We start from the raw sequence: 23,195 nt of genomic DNA on the forward strand, positions 1-23,195 counted from the left end.
GTAGTCAAGTACAGCTGAGCACTCATGAGAATCATGATAATGTAAACAAGGTTTGGAAAGGAAAATGCTACATACATTATGCCTCACCAGTGAAAATCAGGAACCACTAGAAAAGTTCAGAGTGGCATCAGAGGTATCAGATGATAAATTCTTGTATTGAAAAAGGCAAGAACTCTATTAAATGACTAATGCCTCAATCAAGAGTAGACTAGACTTTAGTTCCAATAGCATAGCAATACACAAAACATCATTTATTCTTTCAGTAAAATACTGAAAAAAGTTATAAAAGCAGTATAAAATGTCCACTAGAAAGAATAATAAAATATTAAAACCCTTCCAAGCATGTAATCGTTTATTCCAAAAAGGTAAAATATTCTTTTCAACATACTTTTCTTATCAAAGTCTAAAAGTGTTAACACTGAAATATATGTCTTACCTGACTCCTCAAAATCACTGTTGTAGGCTTTCCAGGTTTCAGTTATTCGAAGAAGATTCTCTTCCATGGCTTGAATGTCCATGGAGGGGCAGTTGCATTCTGGAAATTTGGGACCACACTGACACCAGCAGTCATTGTCCTTGCAGATAAACTCTCCCTCTGAATTGCAAGCGATGTAGGTCAAAGCCGCTTGCACAAAACGTTCCTGAAGGTAGTCTGGAAGGAGTGCTTGAAGCCCTGGGAACAAGCAAAGCAATAAAACAAGTTTACTTTGTTAAAGAAAAAAGTAAAAGACATATTTACCATATACAATTAAAACAGTACAAATTTTAGTATATTTAATTATAAATTTAAGCATATTTTAAAACTATCAGAAAATCATCTTGTCTACAATATTGCAAATATTTATAATTCTTTAAAGATATGCTGACTCCATGAATACAGAATCTCAGAAATTATGTACATATCTAATATCTCAGACTTTCTGATTTTGTTTTTAAGGCTTACTTGAGTGACTCTTTGACATAATTGATCAGAATATTTTGTTATTTTTATATAAAATAGATAGATCCTATCTACCTATACCTTTAAAAAATATGTATTTGTTTTCCATCACATGATTTCAAATGATTTTCAATATTTTCGCTTTACTTTTAGTCTATCAGTGCACATCAACACTAATATAATACAATGGGTGGCGGAATTTGTAAAAGACTATAGAAAGTTGCTGGTAAGGTTTATATCATGCCATTAACAATACATAATTTATATGACTCTATTGTTAAGGAATGATCACTAAAACTGACTACAGGGGAACAGATAGACTGATTTAGTTATTTATAGTTCATTTCCTTGCCACGTATAAAGATAGTCCTAGATATAGCTCATCACTTTTCTACACACAAGTTTGTTAAAGTCACTTTCTCTTAAGAAAAATATCAAAAAATTTAAAAAGCTACAAAATTATTACTTTGGGATTTCTATGGGTTTTCATTTATTATGATATTTCAAGAAAAAAATACAGTTTCAATTTCAGCATTTCTTGCCAATCAAGAAAACTTAATAAAAAGGCTAAATAATCAAACTAATCGGTGGGTAAAAATAAACAGAAGTAAGGGAAATTTTGACCAATACCAAATTGCTACTTACCACAAAATTGGATTTAAAAAATTTTTATGTTTCCTATCTAAAAGAAAAGAAATCAATATTTTTACACTTGACTTTTAAATATAAGGTTGATTTTACAAAAATTATAAATTAACGATTAGGAAAAAACTACTTTGCCACTAGTTTGACAAATATATGTATATCATTCTTTCAGATTATCGCACCTCTATATGGGTAAGGAAAGGTACTCCAGGCACTCACATTTTTTAAAATTAATTTTTATTTCACCTCAAATAAAATATTACTGAATGACTTTTATTTGAAAGGTAACTGATAGATAAGATACAAATATTAAGATGACTGACACATATATTGTCCTGAAAGTATTTGCAATATATTTTCAACTATATAATAACATTATACCATACTACTTAATAAGCATTAGAGTAGGGATAGACCTAATTCACTTGATATAATTAATTGGCTAAGCAATTATGTTAGGTTCACAAAATTAAAAAAAAATCTTCATAAAAAAATAGGACTTGAATATTATTGACACATGAATAGTTTTCAACATTGAGGGACTGGTTGTTCATGGCAAAGGATGATACATAAAAAGCATCACACATGAATGAACAGTGAGATATATATTTTTTAAAAAATAGCAAGTAATATTATAGCTTCAGTGCACAGGGGCTATAAGAATGCAGTGAGTGAGTTGCTTAGAAAAATTAATTTGGAGTTGTGTTACTGGGATTCCTATATCAGGGTGAAGTGTATGGAATTACTTCACTAGGATTTAAATAACTTTTAACCATGTAGGATACTCTGAGTGGTACTTATTTGGAAATAGAAGGTATAAAGAAAAAATATTAGTTTCAACAGAAGAATAAAAAGATCTAAGCTAGGCTAATGGTGATGGAAAGTTAATATGAAAGGAAGAGAGGGAACCTACTACACAGTACTTTATTTATGTAAGGCAAGTGAAATGCGTCCAATGACCTAGAAGCACAGCATGGTAAAGTAAGAAACATTCTTAAATGTCTAGTCCTACAAGTCACCAAATTACTGTATGCTTCAGAAATATCTAGTGATTTCTTCTAATAACTTCCTTTTAAGAGTTAAAAACTTACTGAAAAAGCCACAGTCTCTGCTAATGGGACTCAGGAATCTGTATATACTTATTAAAACATTTAAAGTAACTGTAATGTTATGTGGACCAGATATTTGGAAACTACTAATCTATTTCAGCCTTAAGTTTACCAAAAAAATAAAATCAGAGAATTCATATAACAGTAATGAAATTATAAAAGAAATTATTGCATAACACTTTCAATCTATAAAGATGATAGCACTTTTTTATGGGGTCTGCTCAAGGGAAGCTTTTAAAGATGTACGGAAACAAGACAGTAGAAATAGACAATGCTATCATTAGAGCACGTCTATCTGGTGTTGAGATAAGGCTTAAGGAAGCTGAGTTCTGAGCCTAGGAGTTTACTGTAAAAGCCAGGATGGGAGGCAGGGCAATTGCTACAAGCTGAGAACCGCAGAGTGAAATATGGATGTTTCTACTGTTGGAGAACTAGTTTGTTTTGAACCAACCTTCTCAATGGAAACAACTAGAAAGTCTGGATAAAACATTTAAAATAATCTTTTTGAACGGACAAAAGGCCAATAAGACAGTGAAGTTGTGTAGGGTTAACTTGTCAAGAAGAGAAGCCCTCAGGAGTGAGCCCAATATTGGACATACTTTTTCTCAGAGTTTTGCCTAGCAACAAAGCAAACATTGATGCTCTGAACCAATGATGGCAGAGACAGTAATTTCCTCATGATTTATAAGAACCTGGAAAAGTTACATACTCAAAGAATAAAGAAAAACAAAACAATAGAAAACGAAAAAACCACTAGCATTCACTAGGTTGGAAGCCTAATTACGAATAGCTCAATTCAAAATGGATTAAGGTACTATTGGAAACAAAAGTAAATCTCTGAAGAAAAAAGACATCATCAATAATTTGAAATTATTTTTACAAATTTCATACACAACGACAGAATTCACTAAAAATATAATGAGCATATAAAAAGACAAGGAACAACACAGAGGCTATCAAACATGAATTATAAATTATTTCAATACCATGATCAAATATTAAATTATGAAACACAATTTTGGCAAGGAACTGAACATTATAAATAATAATCAAATGAATATTGTCCAAATAAAAATAAATAAATTGAAGTTAAGATGGATTTAATGGCATAATAAACATAGCTGAAGAGATAATTAGTAAACTGAAATATGTCAGATAAATATAATGAAACAATATAAAAAGGCAAAAGGATATAAAATACAGAAGACAGCATAAAAGATATATGTATTATGGTGGAAAGGTCTAAAATACATTTCACTGGACCCCCAGAATAAAAGAAGAGAAAGAAAAGAAGCAATATTTGGTGAATAAACATAAATAATTTTACAAAATTGATAAGGAACATCAAGAAAATTGTAAAGCAATTTGCATCACATAAACATATATTATATGAAGAGAAACAGGTAAGTGAAAACGACTAGCTAACTGTGCTCTTCAGTGCTGTTTGGGGAAGATACTACCTAAAATAGTTTTGAAAAAGTAAGTACTCCCTTGGACATAATTAAGTTGCCATCTAAAGTTTTCATTATATGTTAAATGGGCCCAAAGTAGGTAATTTCTGTTGCATTACTAATATGTATATTTAAAAATAAAAATTTTACAATACAATTACATACGTACTAATGGAATTTAATCTTGGTGATTTGGCATCTACTACACATTTTAAAAGTAGTATATGAATATATGTATATATATAAAACCTATACATATCTAGATAAATATAGATAACATATATATAGACATACATACACAACATTCACAAAACAAACTATCTCTGTATTTATATCTATATAATTTATCTCTATATCTATCCATCCATTGACCCAACTATCTATCCAACTAACTGACTATGAAAGACACAAAAGTCTACAATGAAAGATTCCTCAGCAACACCAGTTTTTTCAATTGCCATATACAATAACCCAGGATTTTTTATACCCCTCAGAGGCAGAATTGGTTAATGGATTGCATGCTTTTATAAAGTGAAGGGCTACTACTAAAGGTGAGGTTAGAAAGGTTAATAAATATGATATTTGGACTATAAATACAGATCAAATTTAAGAAAGGGTATATAGGGCATTGAGAGTCTTAAAATTGATTCCCTAAGATTATCTTTGGAGAGGTATTTGTATCCTCAGGGATACAAAAAAGTCACAATAGATCATTAAAAATACAGGCCTGGCAAGAGGAAAAAAGTAAAAAACAATAGAGATGCACATTTCTAAGTTACTCACATTAACTCAAAAGAATAAAAATAATAATTATACAAAATGGAAGTGTTTCTTCATTTATTCCCCCCTTGCTAATTTTTTTCAAGACAGGAAGCTGAAGTTTTGTTTTTATAATATAATACAATTCTAAAACTGATCACTGATTCACAGACAATAAAAAATAAATGTCTTACCACACTGAGATACCATCTCACTCCAGTTAGGATGGCTAATAGCCAAAAGACTGAGAATGATAAATGCAGATGAGGTTGTGGAGAAAAAAGAAGCCTTTTACACTGTTGGTGGAACTGCAAAATGGTGCAGCCTTTTTGGAAAATGGTTTGCAGTTTCCTCAAACAATTACAGATCGATCTATCATATGACCCAGTGATTCCACTGCTGGGAATATACCCAGAGGAATGGAAATCATCATGTCAAAGGGATACCTGTACGCCAATGTTTATTTTAGCACTATTTACAATAGCCAAGAATTGGAAACAGCCCAAATGTCCATCATCAGATGCATGGATACGGAAAATGTGGTATATCTACACAATGGAATACTATTATGCTATGAAAAAGAATGAAATGCCACCATTCGCAGCAATGTGGATGGACTTAGAAAACTTTATATTAAGTGAAATAAGTCAGGCACCAAAAGAGAAATACCACATGTTCTCACTTATTTGTGGGAGCTAAAAATAAAGAAATAAATACACAAACAAATGGGGGGTCGGGGAAGAAGACACAACAATCACAATTCCTTGAACTTGTTGAGACAAGTGAACAGATATGATGTTGATGGGTGGGAAGGGAGAGAGGAAGGAGGAATCAGAAAGGGAGACGAAAATCAACTACATTGTATATTGATTAATTAAATTAAATTTTAAAAAGTATTTTTATAATAAACCAATTGAAATAAACAAATAAATTGGTATAAATTTTCTTTGTACTTTTGATCAAAGTTAATATTCTGATGGAAAGTTAATCTATAAATGAAAAAGAAGTAAGCAGTAGAGAATTACAAGCAATATTGGTGGACTGAATTCCTATTTAAATTAGAGAAAATATTTCAATTACTTTAAATCTAAAATTGATATTGATAAATTGGTCAGCATTTAAAGTGATAAATTTTTTAGTGTTCTCTTTGTAAATTTTACACAATTCAAAATAAACAATAATTTACTATTTAGGGTAATTTAAACAACCCAATGCCATAACATTTTCAGGATTGAAAAGTTAAGAAAAAATGGTAGAATTTCAGAATTTTTAAAGCATTTTTATGTAAAACTGAAAAATGTAAATGAAACTCTAAGTTACACAATTCAAAAGGTGCACGAGAGAATAACAACTCAAAATTACCTCTTTGATCAGACAACTTAATTTAGACAATGTGTCATAACAAAGACTTTTCTGAAGTTGTTCAACTAGTACATATTTAAACACGTGTATTCATAACCCTTTCCTGCCTGTAAGAATGAGCAAGTGTGAATTCCCATAATCATTACTGGGATAATATGTATTTGTTGAGAGTTACTATGAATAAAACACTCTGTATTGATTCAGCTAATGAGATATGGTAATAGAAAATAATGATAAATCACTACCATTATTAAAAAATCTATCTTTAAAATGGAAATGATGTGAATATAAGTATTTAGTTAATATATTCTCAAGTACATTTCTATTTATCAGGAGACAAATGAATCCTTCATTGAAATATTAGGTTAAACTCAAAGTGTCAACAGTTCATTTTACACTATGAATAAATATGATCACAACTTTTACAGGAATCTATAAGAAAAAAGTCAAAGCTCAGGCAAGTTTATTCAGAAACTGCTGCTTAATGAGACAATGATTACTGTATGTAAGAAAAATATTTTCAAGATAAATTTTCAATTTCTGTATATTACTTAATCTGAGAAGAAAAGTTAATTTTGACATTTTTATCATCTAGTCTAGAATATTTATATCAGTTAACAATTATGAAATTAGCCTTTTATGAGAATTTTAACAGTCCAGCACTGTACACACAGTTTATTAAAAAAAAAAAAAAATAGAAAAGAAATCACAATTGGATAAAACTGTCATCCAGGCTCAACGACAATTAATGAAATGTAACCTACGTACCTTGCAACTGAATCTTATTCTCAGGACTCTGAACCAGAACAGAACTGACAGAATCTAGGTTGTCATAGTTACTGCAGCCAAGAGGACCCGTCCGTGTTTCTGTTACCTGATGAATAAAACATCAACTTTATTATATAAATCAGACTTTACAATGTTCTTTCGGCTCAATGTAGTGGTCACATTAATATTATACATTTGAGGGTAAATGTCACTGAAAGGTCTAGGGTCTGACACACACCAGCAGTACACATACCTAAGCACAGAGGACAGCAGTAACTCCCTTTGCCTCCTGCATTTTCTTTCCTTTTGTCAGGAATAAATCTTCTGGGATATCAATGGAAGCTCTCTTTGGTCAAAAGCATAACTCATATAAAGTCACTGATTTTATCCAAGATACAACAAGGGCATGCTCCTTAAGTTAGAGAGAACATTTTGACTCATACGAGAATTGCTTTTGTTTGTTTGCTTTTCCTCAGTAAATCAGAGCTATGTGCCAGTCTACTACCTAAAAACCGATTTTATCATTTTATTCGTCTATTAAAAATCTCTATATATTTTTTTCCTTTTATGGTGGCATCAAAACCTCATCTCTCTGTTTGACTTTCATCTGTCCTACTTCTCTGCAACAGACAGGTTATCTGCCTCTATAAGCTGGACCCTTTAATTCTATGCCTTTGTTTGTACAAAATCCTCCACCCCACTACCCCCTTGATTAGAAAAGCCTCCCTTCTCAATTTCAACTAATCAATTTTATCTATCCTCAAGATGAAGCTCATGTTTAAACAGCCACACAAAGTAATCCTTGATGATTTCCACCCACATTATTTTACCCTTTTTATGCAATTAAGGTTTAATAGTTCACAGCTTTAGTACTAAATTATGGAATCTCATATCGTGGACTGATTTCCACGGGTGTTTTGCAATGGTCAGTATCAGGAGATTAGGAGACTAAGCTTAATCAATTATATGAGACTGAAAATTTATCCTGAAGAAAATTTAAAAAAAAAATTCTAAGTGGGTGAGTATAGTAATGATCTTTGTTTTTTTTTTTTTTTTAATTCTCTTCTCCATAACAAGAACAGTCTTTGCAACATACAATTTAAATATGTACATTCCACTGTTTACCATCCTGCCATGGCTTCCCAAAGTCACCCAGGGTAAAAGTTAGGGCCATTTATAGGACTAGAAAGATGCCGTATTCAGCTACCCGTTAGCTTTCTAAACTCGTCTTCTCATTTACTCTGCCCCACCCCACTGGCTTCTTCACTGTTCCTCAAACACATTAGGCATCCCCTGCTTTGGGGTCTTTGACTTGCTATCTCAGTATCTGGAATGTTGTTTTTAAAACATTTTCAAGCTTATTCCTTCACTTCCTCCAAGCTATTGTTCATATGTCACTCTCTTGACTTCCTGGACCAACCTATTTAAAGTGAATTACTCCTACTCTGCCAACCACATTTTCTTTTTCCTTTTCACCTTTTTCTACTTTCTCCACAGTAGTTATCAGCTTCTCACATGCTACATAATTTCCTCATTTATCCTGATTATTGTTGACACCTCTCACTAGAGGTGAGAGCTGCAAACTCTACAAGTGCAGGAGATATTGCCTATTTTGTGCACTCAAGTGTCCACATGGATATTACATTCTGGTGTAAGCCCATGGACACTGGTTAAGAGAAAGAGAAGGAGGCAGCATTAGGGAAAACTAACACAAGGAAGACATTAAGGTCATCATTGAAATAACAAAAGTCTGAATTAGCAGTGGCAATAAGATTTATGTGAAGAAGACAGATTATGAAAAATGATTAGAACTGGCAAAATTATGAAACACTGGAAATGTACATTGAAGGAGGGAGAGAGACTATTGCAGTTTCTAGCATAGTGATAATTTCAGATAGGAGCAAAGAAGCTACACGGTGGAGGACATGTAAGGGAGCTTGGTTTTGAACATGTGAACTCTCTGATGGAAGCACCTAGTAGGAAGAGTGACCGTGAAGTTGTATCAAAAATGGGACTAGTAATTTGAGAGCCGCTAACTTACAGGTGATGAAGACAGAGGAATAGACATAGATATCAGCTCAAATGCATTGAGTGCATGAATAATTTGTATCATAACAGGATTATCATATTTTCTAAATGTTAAATACTTCATGGTAACAGAGACTGACTATGAGTGCAGCAACAATTGACAATGTGATTTATCACAGCAAGGCATTACTTACACCAGCTTCGGACTTCCCCTTACCTACTGTCTTCCAATGGTGCTACTGAATGTCCCTTATTTTGTTCAGGGAAATAATTCCTAGTACTTATATGTTTAACAAATATGTGTGAGGAATTAATATTCAAATAGAAATAATTAATAGCATAAGAGCAAAAGGTTGATTAAAGGCAGCAAAGGAAATACTTAGGGTTGAAGGTAATTTAAATCTTCATTTTGTCATATCATTTAATTTAGCTATTCCCCCCTCCCAACACACACACAAACATACACACCACAATATTATATATACATATATATTTAATGTATTTAATTTAATTTAATATTATATATATATATTTAATGTCATTTTAAGGAAGTTTTCTAAAATTGGCTATATGCACATGAGATCTTGGAAATTGTAAGTCAATCTCTTAACACTTAACTCTTGAAGGAAGATAAATAACATTATCTTATCTCATTACAGAGAGTTTCTTATATTCAGTTACTGTGTTCTTGAGAATATATGTAAGAAAATTAAATAATAGACATAAATTTAGAGGAGGTATGAATATCTCTATCTCTACCTATGTCTATATAATGCTTTAATCTCTCACTTTTCACTATATACAATAATAAAAACCTAATATATCATGTTTATAATTTTATTTTTTTCTCTGTCCTTTGCAAAGGAATTCACTGATCATTGTCTGATTTAATATAAAAATGTATAAACTCTAACATAGTCCATAAAACAAATATATTTTTACAACTGTGTTATATTTAAGAACCTTGCATGTCTTATTAGCGTCAGCACTAGTAAATATGTTCAGAATTATTATTTTATTTCTGTTTTATTATTTTATTTTTAAAATAATGAGGTGAGTACAAATAAAAAGAAAAAATAAAATCCAATTTATTAGATGAACATTTCAGTAGAGATACTAACTCTGCCAAAAAATAAATTATTAGATGTGTCACCAAAAGCTTGACATTTCGATAGTCAGTGAATCTATGAAAGTCTGTTTATGAGGTCTACATGTATAATGTTTGAAAGGAGATGTTAACAGAGAGAAAAACAAAAATGAATTACGTTCTTAATTCAAAGAGATGCCTTGTAGCAAGGCATTATAAACAAATAACATAGATTCAATTACTTAGATCAAAATAAAATCAGAACAGATAATTTACTTGGGAATTTTAAAAAATGCTACTTTATATCATATTTCCCTACAGCTGACACATTATAAAGATGATTTTTGCCTAAAGATTTTTGTGGCCCAGCAATGCATTCGAGTTATGAAATTAATTCAATAAGAACTAGTTGAAGAAAAACAATCTGAAGCAAAAAAGAAAAAGAAAAAAGTGAAACAAAAGAAGAATAAACAATCAGAAAAACATACCACATTCTTAAATGGAAATAGTACTATTAAAGAGTTCATTGTCTTCAAATTAAGACACTATAAATTTAAAATATTTCCAGTCAAAATCCTAATAATATTATATAATTTTAAAAAATAGAGTAAAATGAGCATGCCTGGGTCTCTAGCCTAGCTCCACTACTCACTAGAGAGGAAACTTTCTAAGCTTCAAGTCTCTTTAAGGTGAAATAGTTAAAATTTCCCTACAGCTTAGAGTGTTTGTAAAGATAAAATGAGATAATTCATGATAAGTGATTATCACGGTCCTGGCCCACAGCAAACACTTCAAAATAAATTTAAATTATTATCAGATGTTAACTGTTAAAAAACAAAGACACAGTAATGGCTCTAGTGAGAATGGATGGGAATTATCCATCCCACCCCCCAATCAAGGTGGTGACATCATAAAACTTTTTCTTATATCAGTACTGAATGTTAACATTGTTGTGTTTAGACAGAGACAGGGTGTCTGCAGTTTAATCAGCCCAAATCAAGCTCACCCTTGAACTACATTGCGCACACACTTAACACTATACTAAGTTCACATCAATATGCAAATAAAGCACTATAGAGGAAGAATAATCCACAAAATTAAACCAGAAATACTGGTCTAGGAAAAAATTGGTAGTTGAATTACATAGAACAGAAAAGAGCAATCACAAAAACAAAAACAGAAACAGAAAAATTTCGTTGACCTCTGGTATAGAATACAATCCAGAAGTCTATCCAAAAAAGTATGATTACGTGACAAAATCTTTAATCATGTTAAGTGAAAACAGTATAAAAAAAAAAAAAAAAAGTATATCTACTTTGTGAAATTACACATACACATATGGGGATACTTGAAAAGTTCATGAAAAGATTCGTATGTCTTTTAATTCTATTTTTCCATGAACTTTTTGAAGTACCCTTGTACATTATACGTGTGTGTGTATGTGTATATATATGTATGTATGTATATCTTATGAAGCTATTTCTTTAGGCCTTTTTCGAAATAAAACAAAATTTTAGTTATTTTAGTTCACTGTTTTGATTGAACTGATTATTGTTTCTCAACTATTTAGTAAAATGATGCTTATATGAATATAATGAATATCGTTTATTACACATTTACAAATAAAGACTTTTTAAAAGATGTAATGTTCCTAGAAATTTTATCTGTTATTCAAAAGGAAGTAATTTTTAACCTAAGTTCTAAAAATGACACATATGTGTCTATTCTCCCCTATAATGACTTGTCATCAATGAGCTATTTATTGATTACACAATAAGAAAACATATAGCATAAGAGTGTACTTGTTTGTTCCAACCCACTATTTTTAATAACAAAAGTAATAAATGCCCACATTGAAAATTCAAGCAATAAAATAAATTACTAGAGAAAGAATCGCTATTTTTCCCTCTATTTTTACATGTTTGCCCTCAGCCTTTGGGAAACGCTTGAGAGTAGTTGCAACTGCTGATCAGGAACATCTTTTATTCATAGCATTAAAATATCATGGGCTTTACCCTTTCACAGCAAAATAATTATTTTATTTCATTCGTTTCAGAGTTACACTAGGATCTATCAAAGTAGCTTTTGAGTAATTTTATTTGCCACTGATTATGCACATGAAACATGGAAATATTGATAAGTACAATGTACAAGCTCATTTACAAAAGAGTTATGCCCAAAGAGGAAACCTGGGGTCTTCCTTCTGAGGTCAATTTTATCTTCTAGAGACCCACATATTATCTAGATCATTGAATGTTATCTATCTGAATGTTAATATTTAAGAGGATATTTTGCATAACTGTATTGTAACAGGAGAAACGCATCTAAAATACTGGCGTTGGGTGGAAGAGTAGGGCAGTTTGCCATTGGTAACTACATCCAAATTGCAATACCAGTTGTAATCTATATTCTTCAATTTCTCCCATATTTCCCTCAGATATTCCCTACAGTACAATTTACTTCAATTGTGCTTTCTTCCAGAAATAATCTTTCTATTATTTAATCACCCCAAACACTTTGAGAAGACGAAGATTATATAGAGTACATAAACCATATTTGGCTCATACTGCATTTCTGATATCTTAATATTTAATATAAGGAATTGTACTTATTTTCTAAACAGACATAAAGATGTATCTTGTATAAATTTTCCTCAAGAAGTTATTCATTTTATAAACTCTTCGTTTTTTAAAAAATATTAACATAATTGCATTCCGTACATCCAATGACTGGCTCATATCCAGAATACATAAAGAAATTCTACAAATTAATAACAAAATGGCAAGAGCAATACTTAAATATTGCTTTTTAAAACAGTTTGACAAAATAGGATGTCTAAACATCTAATAATCATGAAACAGTTTTCAACTTTCTTATCAGGGAGCTGGAAATTAAATGCATAATGAAATATCACTACCCACTCACCAGAATGGCTTACAAAAATATAAAGCCAGAAAATGCCAACTGTTGATAATACTGTGGAGAAACTGGTCTTCTCATACATTGCTGCTGGGAGTGTAAATTGGTACAACTACTTAAGAAAATTCTTTGAAAGTATGTACATAAGTAGACATAGTCACATCTTACGAGCCAGGTATACAGGTAACAAAAATGTATGCATGTGGATAACAAAAATACCTGCAAAGAGGTTCTTAACAGCACCATTCTTGGTTTTTTGTTTTTTTTGTTTTTTTCCTGCTGGCTGGTGCAGGGATCAAACCCCAGACCCTAGTGTTATCAGTGCCATGCTCTAACCAACTGAGCTAACTGGCCAGCCTGATGCACCATTTTTAATAATCCCAAACAGAAAAATATCAAAATGGCAATCAATAATATACTGTATAAGTAAACTGAGGATTTGAATACTGTACCATGATAAGAATAAATTAAAGGCAGTGGCGGAGAATAACATGAATAGATCTCACAAATATAATGCTGAGTGAAATCCATGGTTCTTCCATTAATATGAAGCTCAAAATCAGGCAAAAATAATTCATGGTGTCAGAAGCCAGGGTGGTGGTTATCCTTTGCACATGGAATGATGCTTAGAAGGCATGAGGGGGACTTCTCAGGTTTTAGTAATATTCTATTTTTCATGTACTGAAATGTTTGTGTACTTCTCTGTATATATGTTATATATTAATAAAGTTTACTAACAAAAGTTGATCAATATTTATTCTCTTCCTGAATTATATCAGGGCAGATATCATGTCATCTGCATTTATATCTCCATGTATATGGATGTCTATATTTCTATCTACCTACCTATTTATGTTTCTGTCTGTATATACTACAATGCAAACTCGGATCTTTGGACTTGTATTCTTTCAAAATCATTATTACTCTAACAAAGTTTTGCAAAAAGAAAATGCTAAAATCTGACACTGTGAAAGATCATGAATAACAAATGTCTTATTTTTAGATTAAGACATTAAGAGTTTAATTAAAATCAAACCCAGTATATTTTTAATCATTTTAGAGTGTATCATATTTATTTTGTTTTCTTTCAAGGCCACAATTATTACTGTCTATAATTGCAGACATATAGATGATAGATCAATTTTACACTAAGAACTAACTTATAGATTAATTGTCCTTATTTCATTTTTATTTTATAGGTACCCATGATTCCAAGCAACACACTTATCTCTGATAAAGAGAAATTCACCTTTTCCTAAAAACTCACCTCTAAATTACAATAAAAAGAAGAACAAATAAATCATCAAACTATTTTTAATATTCTAACGTTTCTATTTATTTTCCAGGTTTCCTTTATTATAAGGTTTTAAAGTATTTGCAAGTAAATTATCAATATTTAATATTAATAAGACAAAAGTTTATTAAATTCATATAGTTAATATTCAAAACACAAACCCTAATGATTGGAAGGGTACCAGACAAAGACCCCAGAGGTCTACTTGGAAAAAAAAAAAATTAAAGCAATGGTATTTTAAACAAAATTAAAAGCACTGTTTCCCCAGGATAAAGAAAAAGAGAAATTATTGGAGGGGTAAATATATGAAGAATTAGGGGATTAAAACCCTCAAGTTATTTTCATACCTTATAGCTTTATTTTACCAGAAGGATTTCCTTATATTTTATTATGGCCATTGTAAAATTACATTGCAATCATCTGTTTCTATTATCTTCTTTACTTATTTAACTACAAACTCACTATTCATAATTACACACAGTACCTGACAGATGGTAAGAATTCAATAATTGTGTATATTCAATAATTGTGAATAAACATTCACCCATTAGTTAAATATTTTAGTTAAAAATCATTATTACAAAGAAATGCTTAACTTATTAAACTGTTCTGAGAACGTCTTGAAGAAAATACAGCAGTGCCAGCCTATGTACATTTTTAGAATTATCAGGAGTCTTAGAAATCATCTAGTCTCACCGTCTCATTATACAAATGAGCCAAGGATGTTACTGAGCTACCTGGGAGTCATGTAAGTAAAATGAGAGATAGAACTTCAACTTGGACCTCTTCACCCATAAATCAAATACCCATTCCAAATATGACAGTGGCCTTCCAAGCTCTATAGTTTAGTTTTTGAAACTTTGCTTGGCTTGATCGATCTAATTCATTCTCTCTCTCTCTTTTTCTCTGGAAATGAAGTTACAATAAAGCACAATTTAATTGGTCTAGATTGATATAGAAGTCAATTAGAATGGTGTAATATCTGGAGTCATTCTCATGAACAATCAATATAGCCACGAATGTGCTGATTAACGTAACTTTGACTGAAGGCCAAATGAAATACCTTTTATTCTAAGAATTTATTTATTAATGCCTTGAAATATAATTTCCTGCATTTTCTTATATTACTTCATACTAGACTTTTGAAAAGTAAAATACAAATATTGATTTGCTTCTATTATGACCTAAAACACTATGCTCTTTTTTGTTACTACACATTTAGGATCTTTTCTAATTACATATTGTTAGAGAGATCAAGCTAACAAAAGGCTTTGAAAAATATTGGTACCAATAGGAACAACAACAAAAAAAATCACCTCTCTTCTTTCCTAAACTGAAGATAGCGCCTTATAATTTTTGTTTCTTTTAAATGTGAATATTGAGTGAATATGAAGATAGTTTATCATTTTTTTCTTATGCCAATCAATTCATATTTTAGCATTTTGCTAAGCACTTAACAAGATATTGCAATTCACTGTAGTCCTAGTTCTTTATCTTGCTGCAATACTGATGGAGCTTATATTTAATTAAGAAATGAATTTCCAAACATACTGTTAGCTACAAGATGAATATAAAAACAAAATATTTGCATTGAAATAGCCACATTTCAGTAGCAGAATTCTTTATTTTTAAAACTATTGTATAACTTGTACTATATTTTGTGGGAAAAGTACAAATTCACAAATAAAGCATTACATGTTCTCAAAAAATATGAGTGTGTCAATAGAAAATTTTCTTTCCTATCCACACAATAATAAGCATTACATATTGTATATTCTACATAATTAAAATTGTGATTTAAAATATTTTTGACATTGTCAATGTTTTCTTGAGCCCACTGTAACCGTTTACTGGAAATTGAAAATAGTGTATGATATATAATCCATGCCCAGATGACTCACATCTTCACATGTAAAGCACAAACAAGAATCAAATAAAAATTCAATGTAAAGGAGCATATACCACTGTTGAATTATTTATCTGTGTGCATGACTTTGTACTGATGACTATTTCCCTAAATTCTATTCGCCATAATTTCAATAGATGAAATACTTTTAAATATTACAATCATTCATTTATAGAATTGCATTTTTAAAAGCTATTTAAAGGTCCTTTTTACAAGTGGGGCAGTGATATTTGAGACGAGCATAAACAGTGTGATTATAAACAATATGTACATCCATAAATATGTACAAAATAAGCAATATAACTACAGATCATAAGACTGAAAGACTAAGACTCTGTAGAGCAAAATGAGTGTGTTTACGTGAAGTAAAGTCTCAAGTTTCACCAAGAGTAATACAAAGACAGGGCACGCATTTTATTTAGGGACAAAATGGAGTATGTCTTCTTGGAGAGTAATTGCTGCAGTGCAGTTTTCACTTGTACCTGCCACCATGAGGCCACAATGAGTGGCCTAGTTTTCCACTGGCCATAAATTATCTTCCATTGAAATAATGCACGAGTATACCACCCACCGACACCCGCAAGTAAACCCATTGAAAGTGACGACACATGCCCTTTGAGCACACATTAAAATATAAAATTACACACCAGGCTAGAAAAGAGAAGTTTTCTCTGGTTCTTAAAATATCTATTTAGTGTGACATGGAATAAGGTAAACTGGACACAATTTAGTCAGAACAAGATTGCCAAATAACATCAGGACCTCTTTGTACTTAAACCCTGGTTACCATGGAACTTGTGGGTGGCACTTGATTGGTCTTGGAGAGGCCAAACCCATGAGCTTACTCCTATAGGCGCTATTTTGATATATTTTTAAAAGAATACAGAGCTTAAAATCACAGCAATTGTAAGAAACCTTATAGCAAAAACAGTTTTCATTAGATTCCTAACTATATGGCTACACATTTAGAAAACTGACATTTTTCTAAAAGCTACATTTGCGATAGCTGTCACTGATGGTGCTGCATGAATGGTAACCTTGTACTTCATTATATGAAATCTCAAGGGATATTGTTATTACACCACAGCTGGCAAAGACTTTTCTGATGTTTTCAATATTAATACTAAAAAAAAAAGTAAATCTTCACTGCCACAGGGCAGTTACAAACAACAGGCGTGGATTATTGTCTGGTTCAGGGCCATGGCTGCTGTCTGTGTTCTGGCGAGAGTTACAAGGCAGCCGCTGCAGTTGTTACTGCCACTGTCGGGCCCGATGCCACTTCTGCTGGACCAGGGAAATTATATTTTAAGGAACTCGGAAGCCAGAAGTTCTCTGTTTCTTCACATGGAAAATAAATGTAATCCATGGCAGCATTCATTACTCTTATTTTTAGAAATGAAAGCAAACTGAAGAAGTAAAACATTACAGAATGATTTTATTTTCTCTATTGTTTGTTCTATGAATTGCAATTCCATTGGCTTTCAGTTATTGAATCTACTTAAAATGAATACAAACTTTAAAACACAATCGCAAAATATATTTCAAACTCAGGTGAAGGATACAAGTACTATTTTCATGGGAGCCCTTAAAAATCATCATATACAAATAATAGTATTTTATAATTATTTTCAGCAACGGTATTGACAGCTATCCCATATAAATGAAAATACAAAACTAGGAGTTACTGAAAGGCTAAATTTAATATAACAACACCACTGAAGATAAGGGATTAGGAGACAGTCTTCAGCCCATATTGCCTCTCCCTTGGAGACAGTGATCTCTGATTGCAAGAGAACATGCATGGACGTTCCCTGTGGTGTTTCTTGCTTCTTTCCCAAACCCTTTCTGCACTTCCAGATCCAACCTCTTCAAGCTGTTCCTCTACCTTGATGTGATCATTCTCTTCTTTGATGGAATAAGTAAGAAAGCAGTTAAAATGAACATACCAAGGATGGTATAGATTGTAACCTACAATTGACCAAATCCCACTAAAGTAACAAACAGGATCTGTTGCCAAGACCGGAGAGCAAAGTGTTACATTAAACAGAGAAACTCCCTTCATTAATCCCTACTGTATAGTTTATTTTATCAGAATATTTCTAAATCCACCTAATCGGCCCAATTGGTACTAACCTAGAGTCTCAGTCCAGCAGTAAACTGCTAGCTGGTGCTCCAAATTATATAGAAACTTATGAATTTAATTATCTATTTTGATTTCTTTGACAAAGTAACTAAAAAAGTGCGAATGTCAGGTGCGAATGTCAGGTGCTGGAGTAACAGCACCTATCACCACATTAGAGGACGATGGCAGCCGAACCAAAGGCACTGCCTGTCCATACAGGCTAGCAGTGCACACACAGCATACCCCAAGACAATCTGTCACTGTCAAAATGCCAAGCTACAGTCCTTCCGCAAAATGCTCTGCTGTAGTAGGTTGCTAAAGTAGGGCACCTGGTTAGATACAGGCTTTTGTGTGTCTAACATTTAATAAAATTATTTAATTATTATTATTTATGATTTTCTTCTCAATTAAAAGGTTTAGTGTACTAGGATATTTCTCAAAGTGCCCACTTTTTTATGTCAAAAAAATACTTTTACCAAAAATTTTGTATTACTTCTCTGAAACTCAATATTTAATATTACTATTATGAAATATTTATTCAAACATTTCTTATTGCTTATGATTAAAAACTTAAAACTTTTTTATTATAGCCCTGTGAAGTTTCAGCAGTATCAAATATTTCTGAATTCTTTATGCATATCAAAAGCTTCCAACTTTGGTTATCTTTTTATAATACAAGCAACGACTGTGCACAGACTAGCTAAACTTTTATACTGAGACCATCACAGTCTTCCATTTGTCACCCAATTAAACAAGTGCCCGAGAGAACCGATAAGTGCAGCACACTAAAACTCAACAGACACGGGCATAATTATAAAGACAGAAGTGGATTTCTTGTTTCAACTGGCCATTACAGAAATAGTTCTATCGTTTCTTTTTTTCTTTCCAGAAAATAAATTGGCTTTGCTCAAAAAGAAGTTAAGATAAATTCAAATTCTTTAGCAACTGATAATCACAAAAAGATAACTTCAAAAGAACACAACAGCAACAACAAAACCGTCTGACTCATATATCTGAAAGAGGAATCTTATGGTCTACATGAATTACATGTGTACTATTAAAATTCTAAGAGCCAGGAAAAAAGCAATAAACTGGCCAAATCTCCCCACAATATTATAATCATATTATGCAGTACTGCCCTCTTCTCACTTTTTAAAAAAATTTAAACTTAGTCTGAGGATTATAATTAAGATTATTCTTTGTCTTTAAAAAATTAATGGAAGCATAACAAAAACAGAATGAAAAAAAATGTAGTCATTTTTAAAGTTTGTATTTGTGTGTTTCCTGGGATAAGTTTGGAAAAAAAAAATTAAGAATCCAATGTGAAATCTCACTGCAAAACCTGTCCTCTTCTTTCTATTACTTTCCCCTATATTTTCATCTCCCTTATATTATTTCCTTCCCGACTATTTATTTGCTCTAGTGACCAGAGTCTCAAACGAACTTCTGTACCTTCATGGTATTTCTGGGGCTTCATGAAGCTTATTGGAGACAACAGTTTCTCAGATTACAGTCGACAAAGAACATGCACTGGGGCCACTCATGGTTGTAAAGCCCCAGGTCTATGAATTTAGAATCTCTGGACTGGCCTTAAGCCATACAACTGGGTGATTCTTCACTGCTGTAAATACTAAACTCACCAAGTTAGTAGAGAAAAAAATCACAAAGGGGAAAATGATTCTTTAATGAGTAAATAATTACAGTTTATGCGTTTTCCCTTTTTCCATGAAAGATTGCAAAACAAAATTCCTACTCATTCACATTTTATTTATTTAATATTTCGCACTTACTATTTTAAATTTATTTATTTATTTATTTATTTATTTATTTTAAATTTTATTTTGCCGATATACATTGTAGCTGATTATTGCTCGCCATCACCAAAACCTCCCTCCCTTCTCCCTCCCCCACTCCCCCCAACAATGTCCTTTCTGTTTGCTTGTCGTATCAACTTCAAATAATTGTGGTTGTTATATCTTCTTCCCCCTCCCGTTTGTGTGTGTGTGTGTGTGTGTGTGTGTGTGTGTGTGTGTGAATTTATATATTAATTTTTAGCTCCCACCAATAAGTGAGAACATGTGGTATTTCTCTTTCTGTGCCTGACTTGTTTCACTTAATATAATTCTCTCAAGGTCCATCCATGTTGTTGCAAATGGCAGTATTTCATTCGTTTTTATAGCTGAGTAGTATTCCATTGTGTAGATGTACCACATTTTCCGTATCCACTCATCTGATGATGGACATTTGGGCTGGTTCCAACTCTTGGCTATTGTAAAGAGTGCTGCGATAAACATTGGGGAACAGGTATACCTTCGACTTGATGATTTCCATTCCTCTGGGTATATTCCCAACAGTGGGATAGCTGGGTCGTATGGTAGATCTATCTGCAATTGTTTGAGGAACCTCCATACCATTTTCCATAGAGGCTGCACCATTCTGCAGTCCCACCAACAATGTATGAGAGTTCCTTTTTCTCCGCAGCCTTGCCAGCATTTATCGTTCATAGTCTTTTGGATTTTAGCCATCCTAACAGGGGTTAGATGGTATCTCAATGTGGTTTTGATTTGCATTTCCCGGATGCTGAGTGATGTTGAGCATTTTTTCATATGTCTGTTGGCCATTTGTATATCTTCCTTAGAGAAATGCCTACTTAGCTCTTTTGCCCATTTTTTAATTGGGTTGCTTGTTTTCTTCTTGTAAAGTTGTTTGACTTCCTTATATATTCTGGATATTAATCCTTTGTCAGATGTATATTTTGCAAATATTTTCTCCCACTCTGTTGGTTGTCTTTTAACTCTTTTAATTGTTTCTTTTGCTGTGCAGAAGATTTTTAGTTTGATATAATCCCATTGGTTTATTTTTCCTTTGGTTGCCCGTGCTTTTGGGGTCGTATTCATGAAGTCTGTGCCCAGTCCTATTTCCTGACGTGTTTCTCCTATGTTTTCTTTAAGAAGTTTTATTGTTTCAGGGTGTATATTTAAATCCTTAATCCATTTTGAGTTGATTTTAGTATACGGTGAGAGGTATGGATCTAGTTTCATTCTCCTGCATATGGATATCCAGTTATCCCAGCACCATTTGCTGAAGAGGCAGTCCCTTCCCCAGTGAATAGGCTTGCTGCCTTTGTCAAAGATCAGATGGCAGTAAGTGTGTGGGTTGATTTCTGGATTCTCTATTCTATTCCATTGGTCAGTGTGTCTGTTTTTATGCCAGTACCATACTGTTTTGGTTATTATAGCTTTGTAGTATAGCTTAAAGTCAGGTAGTGTTATGCCTCCAGCTTTTTTTTTTTTTGCTGAGCATTGCTTTGGCTATGCGTGGTCTTCTATTTTTCCATATAAATGTCTGAATAGTTTTTTCCATTTCTGAGAAAAATGTCTTTGGAATTTTGATGGGGATTGCATTGAATTTGTATATCACTTTGGGTAGTATGGACATTTTCACTATGTTGATTCTTCCAATCCAAGAGCATGGGATATCTTTCCATCTTCTTGTATCCTCTCTAATTTCTCTCAGCAGTGGTTTGTAGTTCTCATTATAGAGATTTTTCACCTCCTTGGTTAACTCAATTCCTAAGTATTTTATTTTTTTGCTGGCTATTGTAAATGGGCAGGCTTTCTTGACTTCTACTTCTGCATGTTCACTATTGGAGAAAAGAAATGCTACTGACTTTTGTGTGTTGATTTTGTATCCTGCTACTGTGCTGAAATCATTTATCAATTCCAACAGTTTTTTTGTAGAGGTTTTAGGCGGTTCGATATATAGGATCATGTCATCTGCAAACAGGGACAGTTTGACTTCATCTTTTCCAATCTGGATGCCCTTTATTTCCTTCTCTTCTCTGATTGCTCTGGCTAGTACTTCCAACACTATGTTGAATAGGAGTGGTGAGAGTGGGCATCCTTGTCTGGTTCCTGCTCTTAAAGGAAAAGCTTTCAACTTTTCCCCATTCAGGATGATATTGGCAGTGGGTTTGGCATATATGGCTTTAATTATGTTGAGATACTTTCCCTCTATACCTAACTTATAGAGGGTCTTTGTCATGAATGAGTGCTGAACTTTATCAAATGCTTTTTCAGCATCTATAGAGATGATCATATGGTCCTGTGTTTGAGTTTATTAATATGGTGTATCATATTTATTGATTTGCGTATGTTGAACCAACCTTGCATCCCTGGGATGAATCCCACTTGATCGTGATGAATAATTTTTCGTATGTGTTGCTGTATTCTGTTTGCTAGTATTTTAGTGAGGATTTTTGCATCTATATTCATCAAGGATATCGGCCTGTAGTTTTCTTTTTTGGTTATATCTTTACCTGGTTTTGGTATCAGGATGATGTTTGCTTCATAGAATGAGTTTGGGAGATTTGCGTCCGTTTCAATCTTTTGGAATAGTTTGTAAAGAATCGGTGTCAATTCCTGTTTGAATATTTGGTAAAATTCTGCTGTGAATCCATCTGGTCCTGGGCTTTTCTTTGTTGGGAGCCTTCTGATAACAGCTTCAATCTCCTTTATTGTTATTGGTCTGTTCAAATTTTCTACGTCTTCACGGTTCAACTATTTTAAATTTAAATAATATTTTATTTAAGAATATTTTATATTGTTAAGAAAAAAAAACACTTTTGATAACATATTGAGTGTATGGTTATTTGTCCATGCACTAAAAGGGACCCAATGAAATGTAGAAGCTGTTATTTCAGCTGTGTTACGTTAAAGGGTTATTTCACCAATTTTATCTGGTTTGCCCACTCCTCCCACTTACTACAAATTTAATTTCATTTATTGGCATAACTATTCTTTCAA

The 23,195-nt window shown here is 32.3% G+C and overlaps 1 protein-coding gene across 2 annotated transcripts in view; it reads right to left on the reverse strand.

Annotated features, from left to right (window-relative positions):
- BRINP3 (BMP/retinoic acid inducible neural specific 3) overlaps positions 1–23,195 on the reverse strand; it is a 366,300-nt gene that overhangs the window by 122,045 nt on the left and 221,060 nt on the right. For both annotated transcript variants that reach the window (XM_063106876.1, XM_063106877.1), the window contains 2 exons: positions 7,035–7,140; positions 437–673 (listed from right to left, as the gene is read on the reverse strand). In XM_063106876.1, the coding sequence (XP_062962946.1) occupies positions 437–673; positions 7,035–7,140 (343 nt within the window). The remainder of the gene's footprint in view (positions 1–436; positions 674–7,034; positions 7,141–23,195) is intronic.

Source organism: Cynocephalus volans, chromosome 8 (assembly GCF_027409185.1).
Source record: "Cynocephalus volans isolate mCynVol1 chromosome 8, mCynVol1.pri, whole genome shotgun sequence".
Lineage (NCBI taxonomy): Eukaryota > Metazoa > Chordata > Mammalia > Dermoptera > Cynocephalidae > Cynocephalus > Cynocephalus volans.